Below are 18,303 nucleotides of genomic sequence, written 5' to 3' on the forward strand. Positions count from 1 at the left end.
TTTATTACTTTTATGTGTTCTGTCCATTTTAAATTTATGTCTAAAATTATTCCCTAATATTTATAGCTATCTGTGTTTGTTATAACAGTTTTACCTATTTTAACATTAACTTCTATATTTTACAAAAACTATTTTTTGTTTGGTGTAGAATCATGCTTCTTCTTATAGTTTAGTTTATTATCAAAGTTCAATTTCTTATCGTAAAAAAAAAAAATTACTAGTTTAAATCTATTTGTATTAGGTGGAAAGTTATGACTCATAACTTATGAGTTTAGATTAAAATATTTCGGTTAAATAAACTAGGGTATAATTTAAATGTCGTAACTGAATGTATGATTAAACTACTATAAAGTTTTCTCAAGCTTGAGGACATAGTTTTTTACGGGGCATCTACTTAGATTGGATGCTTGCTATGACTTTGTTTCAAAGTAGTGCTATTGCAAATAAAGTTATTTTAAATATAGTAGTTTTAAAAACAAATACATTTTATGTGGCATTTTTCAAAACTGGATAAACTTAAATAGATGATTATAGTTCATCAACCCTTAGTGTTTTTGTAAACGCAAGGCTAAAAAAGTTTTAGCAAAACGACTATTCAGCAAATAATCTAACTTAGATGTGAGCAAGGTATTTTGTCCTAGCTTCTGCTTGTTTAATTGTAAAATCGCATTTACGGATTTAGATCTGTTTTTCGTCTTTCGTTCAGAGTTGACATAGTTTAAAGCAAAGTGTTTGGTATAATAGAAAAGTAATTGTTTACTTTTAATTGAAGTTTAATGTTTGAGTAATTGTGAGGCTCGTTTTTTTCTTTTTAATTTAATAAAATTACTGAAAGCTGAAAGATGTGGCTTATGAAAGTGTCCTTGAAGTAAACGATTTTATTAGTTTTCATGCATTTAAAATTTAAGTTAAATTGTTAATCAGTCAAATTTTATTTGTTTTTTTATTCTTAATACATTAGTTAGTTAATGAAATTGAGACACTAGTTAGCTAAATAACTATTTTGAATAAATAATAGACAGCAAATATTCTTTTAGTTAAAGTATCAATAAAAAATAACTTTAAGCTTAAACTAACAAGTAGATTCAAAGTTGAGTAAAAAAAAATTATCTTAGAATTTTGTTACTGGACGACAGGAAAATAAATAGTTTTCGAGGAATGAACATTAAACTCTAAAATAAAAACTTATGATAATAATTTAGTTACAACTATTAAACTAATTTAGCACAAGATACTTTCTAAAACTAGTTGCAGTCTTAAAATTAATAGTATTATGTATGCTATTGTTTTGCTTAGTATTGATTTGTTTCGTTTACAAACTAAATCCCCATTAGTTCAACAACACACTTTACATTTATTTAACTTATCATGATTATTTAAGTAAATTTTTTCTTGTAATAAGATTTTTTAGTCACAAAAAAAGCCTACATAAAGTGTTTTTAGAAAGCTTGTTTAATAACCTAATATATAAATTTATGTAGCATGATTTCAAATTCATATTTTAGCATTAATTAGAATCTTAGTTATACCATACTTTAGTACATACATAATAATGTTAAGACCTTTCAAATTTTTTGAAATAAATTAGACACTTAATTTTATTCGAAACTTTCAAGTATTCAACTTGAGACTTTTTTTAGTTTTAAAACTTTGAAGACATTATAAAAAACGACTAGTTTCTTATTTATAAGTTTACTTTAAATATTAATTAAAGTTTCAAGTTTAGTCAAGCTACATAAAAAATCTAAAAAATAATAATCATATTTTTTTCGAAACCGTTTTTTTTTTAATTATTATCGCAAAACTCTAATTTTCAAATACGTAAAACAGTTTACGTATATTTTGGATGAAGTACACAACTTGTGAATACTTAACAAAACTAAGAAAGTTTACGAATTTTTTGTAAAGCATTATCTAATAATTTAAAAAACTTGAAATGTTTTTTTCAATTTATATGTATAATACTTCATATTAACGGAACTATAGTTTATAGTTTTTTGATATCGTAACTGTAAAATTCTAATTTAAAAAAAGTATATAACCAAGTTGCTTGTATATAAAAGTTTTATTATTAGTACGACTTTAAAAATGTCGAAAAAAATTGTAACTAAAACTTAAACTTCATTTAATTACTTTTAGTGTTATTCGGCAGCGACCAAGAAAGTTATCGATTTTATCGAAATAAATTTTGATCATAAATTTAACCTAAGAATATTTGTATTTATACTTATTTTTTCATGAAAACAAAAGTGTTTCTTTTGTTTTACTGTTTTTTTTTTTAATCTTAAGATTAATTAGAAATTATTCAGTAACAGCAAGTTCAAATTGTATGTTTCTTTTTTTAAACTTTATGTAAAAACATGAAACAAAGTTTATTTAAATTTATTGATTAAAAAGAGCATTTTCCAACTTCCATTTAACATTAAAAACTATTTAAACTTTTATATGTCACATGCTAAGTTAAACTTAATTTATATATAGTCATTACTTAAACATGTTGTGTATACTAATTATTTGTTTAATTGTTGCTTTACTAAAAAAGGTACACATTAAGTATTAAAAGATATATGCTATTCAAGTTTTTATTCATGAACTTAAATAGCAAAACAGCTGAAGTATATGATTGCAAATAACTCTTTCAAAAAAAAAAGTTATAACATTTAGGTTTTAAAAAGGTAAGGTAGGTTAGGTAGCTAAATATGTGTAGGTATTTAACATATTTTAAATTTATTTTAATTTTGTTTTAAAATAAGCATTTTTGAAAGAAAACTAAAATATTTTTTATGCAGTTTAAAAAAAGCATGCTTGAAGAATTGTTTACTAAATTTTTTATTTATCTTTGCAACCAAAAGCAAGTTATTAAGTGAGCAAAGGTTAAAAAAATGTTTACTAAAATAAGTAAAAAACTAATTACACTGATATTTAGCAAAATTTTCTTAGTTTTAGGTTGAGTAGAAAACAGTCATTTGTGTACATACTTTTATTGTTAGAGTATTTATGCAACTTATAGCTTTTTCAATGTTTTATGTTGTTAGGCTGTACTTATTTGAAAAACTAGTAAAAAAATTATTTACTTGTGAAATTAACTTTTTTTTAGATGTTACATTTTACGCCACCCATTTTTTGAAAACTATAGTTTTGAGTATTAATTATTAATTAATTAATTATTAATTAATTATTTTGTTCTTTTAAGGGTCAATAAGTATGGTATACGTTTTCTGTTTTAATTTTATATTTTGATTACAGTTTAGTTTTATATACATAATAAACATTTTATCTTTAACTTTAAACAAACAAAATAGAAATAAACTTTCGATCGTTTTTCGATTATTAGTTTTTTAGAAAGTAAGAATTTTGAGGTAAAGAAATACATTGAACGAGCAAAATAACATTTTTATGCTTTACTTAAAAATTTAAACAAAAAATATATATCACAATAAAAGAAAGGTTCGCGCTTAAACAAACTTAGTTAATTAAAAATGTTTAACTTTCAAGTTGTTGTTGTAAAAGAAAGTGTTTTACTTCAGTATACCATTATAAAACTTAAAAACGATAAATAAGTTTGATTGAAAGTAACTGAGTATGTTTTATATCACTACAAAAACTAATTTATTTGTTTCACTCAAATGCATAACAAATACCGTTAAAAAATATTCACTTGTTAACAAAAGCAGTAAACTAAAATAAACTCAACGCTAAACTATTTTATTTTCGTTTACTATTAAAACAAAAGAAAAAAAATACTTTGAAGCTTATGATAGTTGGAATTTAACTTTTAATTGCCATGTAAAAAGGTTTAAAGTAAAAAATTATAAAAATAGTTTTGGTTATTTTACAGTGCGACAAGCTTAATTGATATTTTCAGGCGTAATTTTTGTAGAACATGCAAGAAAACTCGTGGCTTTACCTCATTATATGGCTATCACTTGCACAACTTTCTATCAGTTCAAGTTAGTTATCGTTTACCTAATATTTGCTGAGTCAGCAAATATATTTTTTTTTAACTTATACCGTTATCCCTAACTCACCTTACCCAAACATATTAAAAATTTATCAAAAACATAAATTTTTAATATCTAAAAACAAAAAATCATGAAAAAAGAAAGTGCTGATTCATCAAATATTAGGGGGATTACCTTTAAATTACAACAAGACTCCGTTTACAACTATCAGCTTCTAAACTTATTGAAAAATATTTAGAAAACTTTACGGCAGCATGTGAGTACAAGCTGTTCAACACGACGGAGGACTCGAACGGCAAAATATACAAAGGTACTGACCTCGGCGAAACGTTTGCTCAAGTGACTCTTTCGACACCTGGTGGAGAAAACTTGACTTTTGTCAGCAAAGCGTGCGAAGAGGAAACTGTAAAATTCGACAAACACTGCGCAGATTCCAAGTGTTTTATTGTAAGCGGACACATCGAGACATCTTCAGTGTACGTTGGTATCAAAAATCAGGTGGACAATCTGGTCGTTTTCAGTTTGTACCTGAGAAGTAGCTTTTGTGGGAATCATTTGGATGTGTCGTTTGTTGGCGGAGGAAATTGCACTCTGCCAAGAATACACTTCAAAAGTGGTTTGTTTTTATTTTTTAATGTGTTTATTGAAAATAGCTTACGATAAACGATCAATATCAAAATTATATTTTATATTTCTAAGTAAAATTAGCTCAGATTTAGTTCGTATAAAATGAGGTAAATACTGTAAACTTTGAAAAGACATTGTAAGAACAAACTAGTTTAAATTAAAACTGAAAAACCGGTTTACAGAAAAATTGTTTACGATATGTTACTTTTACAAAACAGTCAATTATTTTCAAACATGTAATAGTATATATCCTCATAATACAATTTTTGTTTCAGTTCAAACTTTTTCAAACAAAGTAATGAATCGTAAAAGGTGTATGTAAAATTTTAATAGAAAATCTACCACTTCGGGCTGCTGGTTAAAGCTGTACCTTTATTATTTCTAGCAAAATAAAGACGCTCGTATTTAAATCCTGTCTATTAGTTTTGTTCCAATCTTACTCAGATTCAAGTAAAAAAGAAAATTTTATGAATTTAAATCATTTTAATATGCTAAGTGTATATCTAACTAGTTAAAATCCTGATGAAAAAAAAAGAAAACATTGTAAGTGAAGCATGATAGTTTTTGTTATTTTTAAAACGGTCGATAATGATAAAATGTCAACATTTTAGTCATTGAAGCATTAGTAAAAAAGTGCATCTAGTTTGGCGTTTAAAAATTTTTAAATGATATATTCAAACAAAAGCTATGCCAGTCAACAATGTTTCATTATTTGAAAAGGTTTTTAGGACATTCGTTCGACAAGTTTTTTTATATTTATGAAAAATTGAAATTTTTTATACATGTGTAGTATTTAACTTTTCTCATAAAAGTGCTAATTACTTATTGAATGAATTAAACTACTCCTTCTACCAACAAATTTTGAGTTGTTAACTATTGCATATTAAAATTCTCTAGAGAACAAAAAAAAAGTTTACTCTATAATTATGAAAATATTTACAGTCTTATTGTAGTCTTATTATTTTTCAAAGCTGTTCACTTACCAAAAAATTTTTTAAACTTCATTTAAAATTTATCACTTGACAATAAAACTCGTATAGTTTTGAAAAGCTTTGTGTAATAAAATATAAAACAAAATGAATAACCTATTGATATTAAGTTGCAAATGGTATATATATACAGTCTTATTCTTAGAAATTTGATAACTAAAACAAAACAAATTTTGATAGCAAGAGAGTCAACAACTCGAGGAATGAGCACCGGCGCGGTAGTTGGAATCGTTTTCGCAACACTTTTCATGATCGCACTAATCATCATCGGTATGGTGTACACTTGCTACAGGGCGAGGAACTCGGTGATCGTGGTCCAGTGCCACTGCGACCCGCTGTGCTACAAGGGATGCAGGAAGAACAGGAGGAGCTTCCTAACCACCGTCGGGTTGGAGCTCAGGTTTTTATTGGGATTTTTACTACAACTTCAATTATTCAAAAGCCCGGATTATTTTATTTTACAGGTCTTTTTAAGGATTTTAATAACATTTTAATAAAACTTTAGTTTTCCAAAAAGCTTGAGCATTAATATTTTTATTAAACAGGCCTTTAAAAATAAATTATTCAACTAATTTTTTTTTCAAAAACCTTGGAAGGTTTACTTTTTTTTTTATATCAGCTCTTTTCTCTAAACTGCATTCTACTGAAATATCATTTGTTCAAAAGACCTAAGTATTTTATTATCAATTTTACAGTTTTTTTTTGAAATGTTTTCTACTAAAACTTAACATCTTCAAAAGACCTGAGCACTTACTTTTTTTTAATTAACAGGTCTGTTTTCAAAATCGACAGTCCGGAAGAAATTTACGCGAGAAAGGAAACGAAGAAACGAATCAACAAGCCGTTTTCATATTCCGGCTTCATGAAAAGCCTTGACGAAGAAAACGAATCAAGGCACGATTTTGAGTTTTTGGAAGCTGAAACGGCAGGTTCTCGTTGGAAGAGGAAAAATGAAGTAACAGGATCTCGTGGGAGGAGGAAAACTGAAACGACAGAATCTCGTGGGAGGAGGAAAACTGAAACAACAGGATCTCGTGGGAAGAGGAAAACTGAAACGACAGGTTCTCGTGGGAAGAGGAAAACTGAAACAACGGGATCTCGTGGGAAGAGGAAAACTGAAACAACGGGATCTCGTGGGAAGAGGAAAGCTGAATCAACAGGATCTCGTGGCAAGAGGAAAACTGAAACAACAGGATCTCGTGGGAAGAAGAAAGCTGAAACGACAGGTTCTCGTGGGAAGAGGGAAGCTGAAACGACAGGATCCCGTGGGAAGAGGGAACCTGTTCAGTTGAGTGAAGAGAAGGCTTTTGAGGAAAACACTAAACCTGAATGTCCAAGACCGTCTTCTCTGCCCACAAAGTTGACAAAAGCGAACCTTGGTGTCGAAAACGAGTCATTCATAAAAGAAGATTCTGATTCGCAAGAGGTTAGTTGTTTGTAAATTTCATAAACTGTATTGTTACCAACTGTCTTTTTTTTATAATTTCAAAGTTAACAATTTTAGTATATGAGGTATGCTTTTTTTAAGCAATTTAGTTCAAAAATAAATACTTTTTGAAAGAAACCTGTACCCCAAAACTAAATTCGTTTTTCATTTAATTTTATAATTTGTTTAAACGTTTTGTTTTGATTTATTAGTTTTGTTTCCGGGTAAGGTAGGTTAAGAATATGGAAAGATTTTAAAAATATATATTTAAAAAAAATTTTTAATACATGCAAACTATTTGTAGGATTTTGAAAAACTTACCCACTGAAAATACTCAGGCTCAAATACTTTAGAAAAGTTTTTATTTTTGCATAGATTGTTTAAGGTTTTTTTAATTTTTGTTTTGATATATGCAAACATTTTTAGGCTCCTGAGCAGCAAAAGGCGTTTAATTCAAGTGGAAAAAAATCGGTGAAGTTCGTAGAAGTTGACCTTGGAATCAAAAATGAGGCCTATACTCGAGATAGTTCAGAATTTTTTGACGTTAGTTATTTTAATTAATAAAAAACTATTACAGGTATTTTTACTAACTGTGATTTTGTTATAGTACTAAGTTAACATTTTTAATTAAAGAGGTATAGCTTTTAAAGCAAAATTATAACAAAATTAAGAGTCTTTTTAAAGTCTTAAGATCGAAAATTGCAAAATATTAAAACATTTTTCAAACTAACAATCTAAAGCGAAACATAATACAACTTGACATTTATGTTTACAGAATGAAAGCGATGAAGATTCAATTATTGAACTGTAATTATCATGTTGAAATTATCCAGAAATTTACGTTGGCCTTATTTATTGAAGTTGTAAAATTATAATCTCAATTAATTTATAAATAAGTGTAGAGGCTTAAAAACAAAGCACCAATTGGTAATTAAAACAGAAAATTTTAAAAAGAGTCTTACTAACAACTAACTGTTTATACAAAACTATAACCAACTTAATTGCTTCTTTCATATTCGGCTAAAATGTTAGATTTAATAAAGATTTCACATTGTTTAATGCAGATTTCAAAAATATATTCATCAAAATAGTATTATTTCAAATACAATTTTATTCATAGAAAAATATAAATATCAAAACTCACTATTTTTTAAACTTTATCATTTTTTGTAGCTTAATAAAATACTATCAGATCTTTTCTAGTTTATTTTAAAAACTTCTGACTTTACCACTAGTATTCTTCTCATTAACAATATGTTATTAAAGCTGTTATGTTAGTTTAAAACAGTTATCTTGTATAGCTAAGAAGGTTTTTCGAACACATCTTGTTTTAGACAACTAAGACAAAATATTCAAGATTAATAAGAGACCAAATGTGAGGTTTTTGAAAAAATGAGTTAAAGTTTAATAAACTTGAAACTACTATATAATGTGATTTTTTTTGTTTTATACTTTGTGGCTTTTGTTGATAACTTTTGATTAAAACTCCTTCAAACAAATAGTTATATTCAAAAAGTTATTATTATAACATCACATTAAGGTATGAAAGAAAAAACATTATCTTTAACTTTAACGATCAACGATTTGATAATTGTTGATAATTTTCAATTCCATTCAGAATTCAAGCTGATTAAAAAAGTTCAAACTCAAAAAATTTATTTGAACAAAAGTATGATACTACAAGGCAACCATAAAAAATAAAGTTTTAGCCTATAAAAAAAAAAGTTGCCACAGATCAAGCTGGAAAAATTTCATGACTTTTATTGAATTTTTTTGACTTTTAAAAATCCAATTCTTAATTAAAGCTTATTCTAAAATACATAATCGAACATTTGAAACTATATAAAGCTTTCAATTATATATTTTATCTTATCAATTAGTATATATTAGTAACAAATATTCTACTCTTATTTATTTTTTAAAAGTTCACAAAACGTTCTTCTACAAAAATTCCCAAAAAGTATACTTAACCATGGCATATACATCTCTTATAACTTTTTTTAAAATTTGAACAACTTTGAAAAAATTATAATGAGGTAAAGTATACACATAACTTATTACTATACTTAGTGCTTAATTTTAAAAACTTAATTATTTACTTCTACAAAAAACACTTTGATTATAAGAGACAAACTTTTGTGTATATATCACAATTTTACTATGGAAGTGTCCTTGCCACAGATCATCAATACTAAAAAGCATAACAAAAGTGCTTATTCAAGTAGGGTATCTGTTCAATATATCAATAAAAAAGTTAGCAGTTTTATAAAGGATATTTTACTTATTTTTACCAGGTAAAGGCATTGGAAAATAAGTAATTTAGTAAATTTCTAGAAAAATTTTGCAATTTCAATTTGACTTTAGAGGATTTTCAGTTACTTTTTTACCATTTAAAGGCTTTGGAAAATAAGGAGTTTTGTAAATTAAAAACGACAAAATCTGACATTTTTTTCTAATTTCCAGACTTTTTTCAAAAACTCCTATTTTTTACTGACTTTTCATTTTTTTAGTTTTTCCTGACCTTGTGACAACTCGAAAAATTAACTTTCTTTCTAGTGGTGTAAAAAACACTAAACTGTATTGAAACTTTCAATTGTTTCACTTTTGGTAACTGGGAAAACCGTATAAAACATAAATTACAAACATAACCATTCTAAAAACTAGATTAAGCAGTATTGATACATCTTACTGTTTTTCGCCTAGTGATGTACCGGACTCACTATCCGGGTCCGGGTCCGGCCAGATATTGCCATTTTGTCTGATATCCGGATCCGGCCGGATTCTAATTTAAAAAAAAAGTCCGGATCCGGTTCCGGCCGGACTCTAACTTGAAAAAAAAGTCCGGATCCGGTTCCGGCCGGATTCTAATTTGAAAAAAAAGTCCGGACCCGGATCTAGTTAGTAAAAAAGAGCATACTGAAAAGTATTTTTTCGAAAACAGACCCTGTGTAAATTAATAAGAGTCATTTTCGTCAGTTAAAATTAAACACCTACCGTGATTGGCTCATTTTGTTCACAAGACTAATTTACATTTGTTTACATTTAAACTATGAAATAAACATTTCATGAAATGTAACTCTTTACATATGTTGTAAAATTGAAAACTTTAAAATGAATACTTGCATTATTTATTGTTTAAAGTTGAGCTCAGAGATAATTTAGAGTTAATACGGTTGAATGTACGAGCCAATGAGAATCATATGACGAAATGTTTCAAACTAAATAGTGATGCAACAAAACATCAGAACATGACAGGCAGTTTATATGTAAGCAGTTAGTTAGTTTGGTGTGTAGCTTAAAGCAACAAAATATCTTGAACGTTTTTGTAAATGCTTATTGTAAGTAGTGTTTTGTTTTAAAAGTGAATATTTCAACAGGTGTTTAATTGTTTAAATATTTAAGCCAGGTTTATAGTTTAATAGTTTATTAAAAATTTTACAGTTTCTTGTTAACTAAAATTCTTTTTTAATTTTTAGTTTTTTTTTTTTAAGTCTTTTGATATAGATTTAAATAGCTTCCAGTTTTTAAAGTGTTACCAAAGTAATTAACAATTTTGTATATGCTAGTATTTCTTGTTGAGTTTTATATAAAATTCATCACTCAAAACTGTCGTGTCTGATTATAGAAAGTAGTCTCAGTTAAAATTTAGTATTTGTTAGATATTAATTAAATAAGGTAGGATTTAACCACGATGGGTAGTACTAATAAGTTAAGTGTACCACAATCAGTCCACAACTTTACTACCAAATTCTCAACCTTTGCTAGCTGTTCTACTGTTTATTAGATTAAAGTAATTTTTTCAGTTTTTAAAAACCTCATTTTGACTCAGGCTTGTTTATACTCACTCTAGCTAGTTTTCTTGACTTAAAAAGTGGCAACCCTGCTAGTTTAAAAATTTTTAGGAATTTTAGAAAATCTTGGACTGCCTCAGGCTAGTTTAGTTTTTTATAAAAACTCAGGCTAGTTTTCTTTTAGATTTTGAATGAGTTTGAGCTGATCCAGTTTTCAATACTTTGTTATTTTCTAGTGTATTTTGTTCAAGAACTTGATTTCAAATTTTTAATTGTAAATAACACCTAAATTTGTAAACCTTGTGGCTAGCTGTTCTACTTATAATTAGAATAAAGTTCTTTTTTCTTTTCAGTCTTTAAAAACCTCATTCTGACTCAGGCTAGTTTATTCTAGTGATGTACCGGACTCACTATCCGGATTCGGCCGGATATTGCCATTTTTGTCTGATATCCGGATCAGGCCGGATTCTAATTTGAAAAAAAAGTCCGGATCCGGTTCCGGCCGGACTCTAATTTGAAAAAAAAAGTCCGGGTCCGGTTCCGGCCGGATTCTAATTTGAAAAAAAAAAGTCCGGATCCGGTTCCGGCCGGATTCTAATTTGAAAAAAAAGTTCGGATCTGGGTCCGGCCGGACCCGAAATTGTGAGTCCGGTACATCACTATTTTCGCCCGATCGAAACAATTAAGTTGTATTTAATAAAATTTGATTACGTATCACAATAAAACTATTTGCTGAACTAAGACTAAAACTGTAACGATTAAATATATGGATATATTAAGAAACTTTTTCTAAATGCAAACTTTAAAACTATATCTAAATTTTTGTGTACTTATGTTTAATAAATTCAAATCCTATGCTAACTTCTAAAATATTAGTAACAAATGCTTTCTATATAATTTTAAAAACATACACAAAACAGTATTTTATTTCAATCAAACTAAATTTTACTTACTATGTGGTACTAAATAAAATTTACAAAATTTTTTTGAATTTTGGTGTCTAAAATAAGCACTTAATCAGCATGTTTCAAAACATATTTAGATAAAAATAATATAAAAAATATTACATCATCAAAAATTCGATTTAGCACATGATGTAGTAAAAATAGTACATTTTAACTTGTTTGTCAAATTTAGAAAACAATATAAGCTAGTTGAAGCTTTAGACATAAATTTAACTAACAAATACAAAGCTACTTTTTCAAATCGAAACAATGTAAAAAACAAAACATAGTCATAAAAATATCAGATTTTGTATTGAAAAATTTCAGTGTGGACAAACTCCTAATGGTTTATGGTAAAAAAAAATTACTAAAAAAATAATTAAAAAAACTGTGAAGTATTTTATAGTTTTTAAACAACTATCAGAAGTTACTTTGATGTATAAATTAATAACAATAAAAGCAAATTACCACTTATATCATATGACATTAAAAAAAAAACATTACGACTATCAACACTGCTATTGCGAACATATTTGAAAAATATTAAAGACCACACATAAAAAAATACTCAATTTCCTTCCTATTCGATATGAAAATCACACAAAAAAGTATTTCCTACTTGCAAATTGTTCTATGTAATTATCATGATTGTTTTTAAGGTGGTAAGACGGCACCAGCATTGATGTCGATAACTTCACCGTTTATCATTTTGTTGTTGAATACATCCACTACGAGGTCTGCGAATTCCGTAACTGTTGAGATAATTAAAATGTTTAACGAATATCAGGATTGAAACCTTGATAAATTAGATACTTGTACAAAAAAGTGATAATATTATATCAAAAATATATACTAAAAGATTTGCGTATCTTTTTCCTATAAATAAAATTTACAAGCTTTTGAGATGAAATGTTAAATATAAATAAAATCCATTATATAAACATTGTATAATTGCTATTATACACTCGGTAAATTTAAAAATAAGAAAAAATATAACGATGCAAAACATTAGTGGAGAATAATTTGATTTTCCTCACAGATAAATCTAATATTTACATAGTTTGTTGATATAAAAATATCTAATAAATGCCAACTAGTTACACTGTTTTAGGCTTTAAGTAAATAAATACCTGTAAAAAAAAACTGTAAAAGTTTGTTAAAATGTCCGATAAATATCTACTAGTAGTTCTGCGTATTATTCTTCTTATATTAATTTAGAAAAAAGAATAGTCAAAATACAAACATTGCTTATTATATCATTAAAAACTAGGCATATTGTATCTAAGTTAACAAACTTTATACTTATGTAAAATATTATTAAAAAACAATCAGTTTTGATTCATAAAATAAAATAAAATTTTATATAATACATACAAAACTAAAATATTCTTTGTCTAATAGTAAAAAAATAGTAAGTTTGTACCTTAATTCAATTCGTCAAGTAATTGAATAATTATAAAATATAAAACGTATACATACTAATAGTATGAAAAAAAAAGAATTCAATTAACCAAGAAAATTGGATTTTTAAATTAATGTATATATAAAATAAATTAAATACCTTCTCCAACCCTGTTAGGAAATCCGTTTAGTAGACCGAAGAAATTTTATTTAAAAGATAATGTATAATACTAATATGATAAATTAAAATGATACACTAATTTATTGCTTAACTTTTATTGCGTTTCGCCGTTTCCCTGCAGAGCAGTTCATCAGACGCAAACAAAAGCTGAAAACAAAAATATACAGAGCGATGAATTAGAAGATAAAAATACACATATAAACAAAATTAAATTTAAAATATGACTTCCCATTAATATGTTGTTTATAAAAATTAAACTAAAATAAAAAAAAAGGTAGGTTTAATTTTAGTATTCTGTTAGCTATACATTGTCTAAATCCATTACAGTAAAGAAAAATAAAATTAGTTTTGTACATGGTTATAACAATATTTTTTTATATTAAGTTTTGAAAAAAATGTAAGTAATAGGACTAGAAAATTAAATATAATAAAACAATAAGTTAGTGCGATTGAAGCAAAATCTAAAAATATTCCCTAGGGTGATGAGGGCACTGTGTAACCAGTTCCTTTCTCTTATTTAAGATTTTTCTTTTGTTAGTGTTTGCTATCTACAGTAAAAAAAATAAAAATAATATATACAAAAACTCAACAAAATATTTAATATAAAATAAATAACTTCTCCAACCCTGTTCGGAAATGCGTTTAGTAAGCCTAAGAAATTTGATAAAAAATAATAATAAGGTAATATAAAATAATATATACAAACACTCTATAAAATATTTGAACAAAATAAAGAACTAAATACCCTCTCCAACCCTGTTCGGAAATGCGTTTAGTAAGCCCAAGAAATTTGCTTTTTTCAAAGTCAGTCTGTACCAAGGCACTCCCATCATATTTGTTCTGTTAAAATAAAGAGTTTAGAAAGTTAAAATAAGTGAAGTTAGTATAAATTACTTCAACTTTTTGTGACCCTTTGCTAACAGATGATCTTTCTTGTAGATTTATAAACCTTAAATAAAAAAAATATGTAAATAAAATGTAAATAAATAAAAAACAACCGACTTAAAATAACCGGGTGCTATCGTGTTTACCCGGATGTTAACTGAGCTCAAGTCACGTGACATTGGTAAGGTCATCGAGTTCAAAGCACCGTCCGAAGCCGAACTCACTGTTTTGAACGGCATACCTGTTGGGAGAAATGTTTGAAAAAAAAATTGGTTTAATGCTTATATTTCAGAACACTAAGTTTGCTCGGGATTTCTTTTTAAATATAAACTTGTGCTGGAACATATTAGGGAACACAGTATTGTTTTAGTGAACTTTTTAAATTATACCGTCATAAAAAATCTGCATGCCACAATAATTTACAAGCTTTTTGATTTCTTTTTTTATTACTTTGAAACTTTATTTTATAAAATTTAACTTCTGCTCGTCATCAGTCAATAATCTATTGAAAATATCAACTAAGCCTAAATTCATCAAAAGATTTTATACTTGTTGTGCAGATAATACAAAGCAAAATAATAAAAGTAATTAACAACTTCGAAACAATTTTTTAACTTATATTTAAACTTCTTTTAAGAATACATATTTTGCCTTGAACAAAACATAAAACTTGTACAAGTTTCAAACTAAATCAAATTAGTTTTTTGGCAGAAAATTTATACTTTACTTAAATACTTTTGTCTCAGAGAATTCTAAACTTATTTATAATAACCATTTATGTTTTGAGAAAAAACAAAAAACTTTAACATAACATTTTATACTTTTGCAGAAAACTCCTGATTTATATTAAAAAAAAACATATATTACTTTGCTCTCCGAGCATTCTAGAAGTATTAATGATAACTATTTACAATTTTTACTTTTTGTATAAACAATGCCTAGTAGAGAGTACACAAATTTAATAGAAAACAATGAGATAAACAGGGTTTCCAAAGGTTTTTTGAAACTTTTTTCCAGGTTTTCTTAATTTCTTTCAGGTTTTTCAAATAACTTTTTTTTGGTCTATGCAAAAAAAAAAACTAAATTAAGGTAAAAAACAGTTTTAAATGGTAAAAACTTCAGGTTTTTCCAGGTTTTTTTTTCAAAATTTATCAAACTCCAGGTTTTTGTCAAACCCGTATAAAATACAAATAATAAACAAATGATCGAAATAACTTTGCTTTCCTAATATTCAAGAAGTGTTTATGATGCTGAAAACATAGTATACTAACTAAAAATGTCACCGCAAATATGATAGACACCACTATTCTAATCAGTTGACAAATTTTATACCATTTACAAATAGAATTCTTTTTTGCAGAAAATTTGTCTTCTAGCTTGTTTTGAGATATAAATGTTTAAAACAACCTTGCTCTCCTAATATTCCAGAAGTGTTTATGATGCAACCTCTTTCTTCGTTTTCATCGTTAATTTGATTTTGCGCCATCAATTGTGCAGCAAGTCTTTAAAATAAATATCATTAGGAAAACATAACATTAGTAAATGTACGCTTAGGAAGTATATATTACATTATACATTTATAATTTCATTTAACACAAAACAAATGTTCTAAATTTACAAAATGTTTTCATCGGATAACTATAATGTAGTATAAAATTGTTTTAGTTTAAATATAAATCAAGCCTTTAAAATTTACAATTTTTTTTAATCGGATAACTGTATTGTGATATAAAATAGTTATTCCAGTTCACAGATGAAACGAACCTTGCAAAGTTGAAAGCTCCAGTCACGTTCACGCCAATCGTCTTGCTCAGATGATCTTCGAAATCGTCGAACTGCGGTCCCAACAACTTCATGCGCACCGAAACTCCCGCGCAATTCACCGCCAAGTTGAAGTTCCCGCCAAATTGTTCCCGCAAAATTTCCACCTTGCGCATGCAGTCCGACACGTCCTTCTGTGACGTTATGTCGCCCTTCAGCGGATAAAATTTTCCTTCTTCTTGAAACCTTTAGAGAGGTCTAGTTAATACGTATTTCGATTAAATATTTACATTTTTCTAAACCAACTACTTTTTACGCTATGTAAAGGGAAACTTTTGCGCACAAAAATTAATCTCATCAAAATTTCAACAGCTTAAGCTTTTTTTTAAACCCCATTAAATTATCATCAAAAAGTTCAAGCTTACTACTGGCTTGTTATTGAGATAAAAATATTACAAGAAAAAGGCTTTAATATTTAAAACAAATGACACTGACAGTGCTTCAACAAATCAAAAATATAAGCAATTAATTTAGCAATATAAATGCTTTTATTGTATTCAAAATACTTACTTTAATTAGTTTTTTTAACTACTTTTTGTACCAAAATAAACAACTTTTTTAATCTTTAATGTATATAAAATTGTTAAAAAATATATAATGTTAAATTTCTCTAAAAAGAAAAAATCAATGTTACAACAACATATAAACTCTTGAGCATATACCTGTCCAGTTCCTCCTTCCAAGAAACATCTTTTTCCCAAGCTTTCAACGTTTTATCCTCCTTAACCTAACAAATAATAATTTTCAGATACTTAAAAACCCTCGTTAACTTGTTAAACATGCAATATCTAAATAAGAATTTTCAAAATTATAAAAGCATCCTAAATCTTTTGAACATATATTAACTTTCAATTATGTAAAAATCTTCCTCAACTTGTTAAAAATGTAATTTTTACGTAAGGAATATTCAATATTACAAAAACTATCACAAACCTAGCAAATTTATAAAATTAAACAAAAATTTAAACAATAAAAAAACCACCATTAACCTCTCAATATTCTATCTTGCAAAGACATATTTATCAATAAAATTCTCAAACTATCAAAAATGTTAATACTAAAATAAATAATAAACCTCCCAATATTCCTCATGGTCGATTCTGTCTTGCAACGACATGCAATCAATTATTACATGTTCACGATCTAAATACACCCATATACCAAACAATACAAATTAACAATATTAAATTCAAATAAAATAAAAACCTCCCAATATTCCTCTTGATCGATTCTATCCTGCAACGACATGCAGTCGAGCCCCACTACTTTCGCCCCCATCCTCATCAGCTTTATGCAGGTTGCCGAACCCAAACCGCCTGTTGACCCGGCAACCACCGCTATCAGGTTCTTTGTTCTCAACATACTGGTCGGAATAATTTATTAAAACCTGTTGAAATTTCAAAAGTTTTTTGTTGTAGTTGGTGGAGAAAATGTATATTTACATACTATTTAGGTTGATTTGAAAATCGAAAATTTATGCAAGTTTGTGCAGAATGTGTTTTAAATTTGTTGGTGGTTATATGAAAGCTTTCCGAGTTAATCACAACTGTTTTATTTTTGGCTTATTACACGTCGATTTTAATTAATTTTATACTTATCTTTATTATATGCAAGTATTAACGTTAAGAAAATTAAATAAAACATTTTAGGAATTGGATTAAAACTTTGAGCTAAGTTTTGGTCATGTTTATTTCAAAAAAAAACTTTTAAAAATTTTAAACCGTTTGTTAATATCTATTTACAGATTGGAGTAAAATCAATCATGTATAATTTTTCAAACAACTAATGTACAAATACAACTTGTATGTAGTTTTTCTAATTCTGTATTAGGAGAACTTAGTTTGCTTTAATATTTAGCTAAAACAAGGTCTCAATACTAAAAAACGAAAAAGATAGCAAAAGCAAAAGAAATGTTTTTTTATAAACAACTAAAATAGTATAGAAAACTGAACCTAGAACAATTTCAAACTATAATACTCAAACCAATGCTTTGTTTTACTAATTAAGGAATTAATCGTATAACAAGTTTCTTAAATTAATTCTTATTTGAAAATGGTGCTATTTGAAGTAATAAAAAGTAGGAGTTAAGTTGTAAACATTAATTTATTTAAAATTATGCTAAAAACAGTAAATATAAACAAATTGCTAAATGAAACCCAATCCAAAACTATTTTCTAAGAAATTAAAAAATCTACACAAAAAGTTCAAACTTAAGTTAGCTAAAAGTTGTAAGCAGAAACAAAACAACACTTTTAAAAATCTAATACATTAAGACA

General features: G+C 26.8%; 1 protein-coding gene across 1 annotated transcript; it reads right to left on the minus strand.

Annotated features, from left to right (window-relative positions):
- Positions 1–12,132: 12,132 nt before the first annotated feature.
- LOC145836998 (3-hydroxyacyl-CoA dehydrogenase type-2-like) lies at positions 12,133–17,408 on the minus strand. Its single transcript, XM_082944765.1, has 7 exons — positions 17,234–17,408; positions 16,690–16,754; positions 15,971–16,213; positions 15,614–15,708; positions 14,324–14,447; positions 14,067–14,161; positions 12,133–12,491 (listed from the first exon to the last, which is right to left on the minus strand). The coding sequence occupies exons 1-7, from the start codon at positions 17,387–17,389 to the stop codon at positions 12,394–12,396; spliced, it is 876 nt and encodes a 291-aa protein (XP_082800891.1). The 5' UTR covers positions 17,390–17,408; the 3' UTR covers positions 12,133–12,393.
- Between the last annotated feature and the right edge of the window lie 895 nt (positions 17,409–18,303).

Source organism: Thalia democratica, chromosome 5, assembly GCF_965202585.1.
Source record: "Thalia democratica chromosome 5, ktThaDemo2.hap1.1, whole genome shotgun sequence".
NCBI classification, from domain to species: Eukaryota; Metazoa; Chordata; class Thaliacea; order Salpida; family Salpidae; genus Thalia; species Thalia democratica.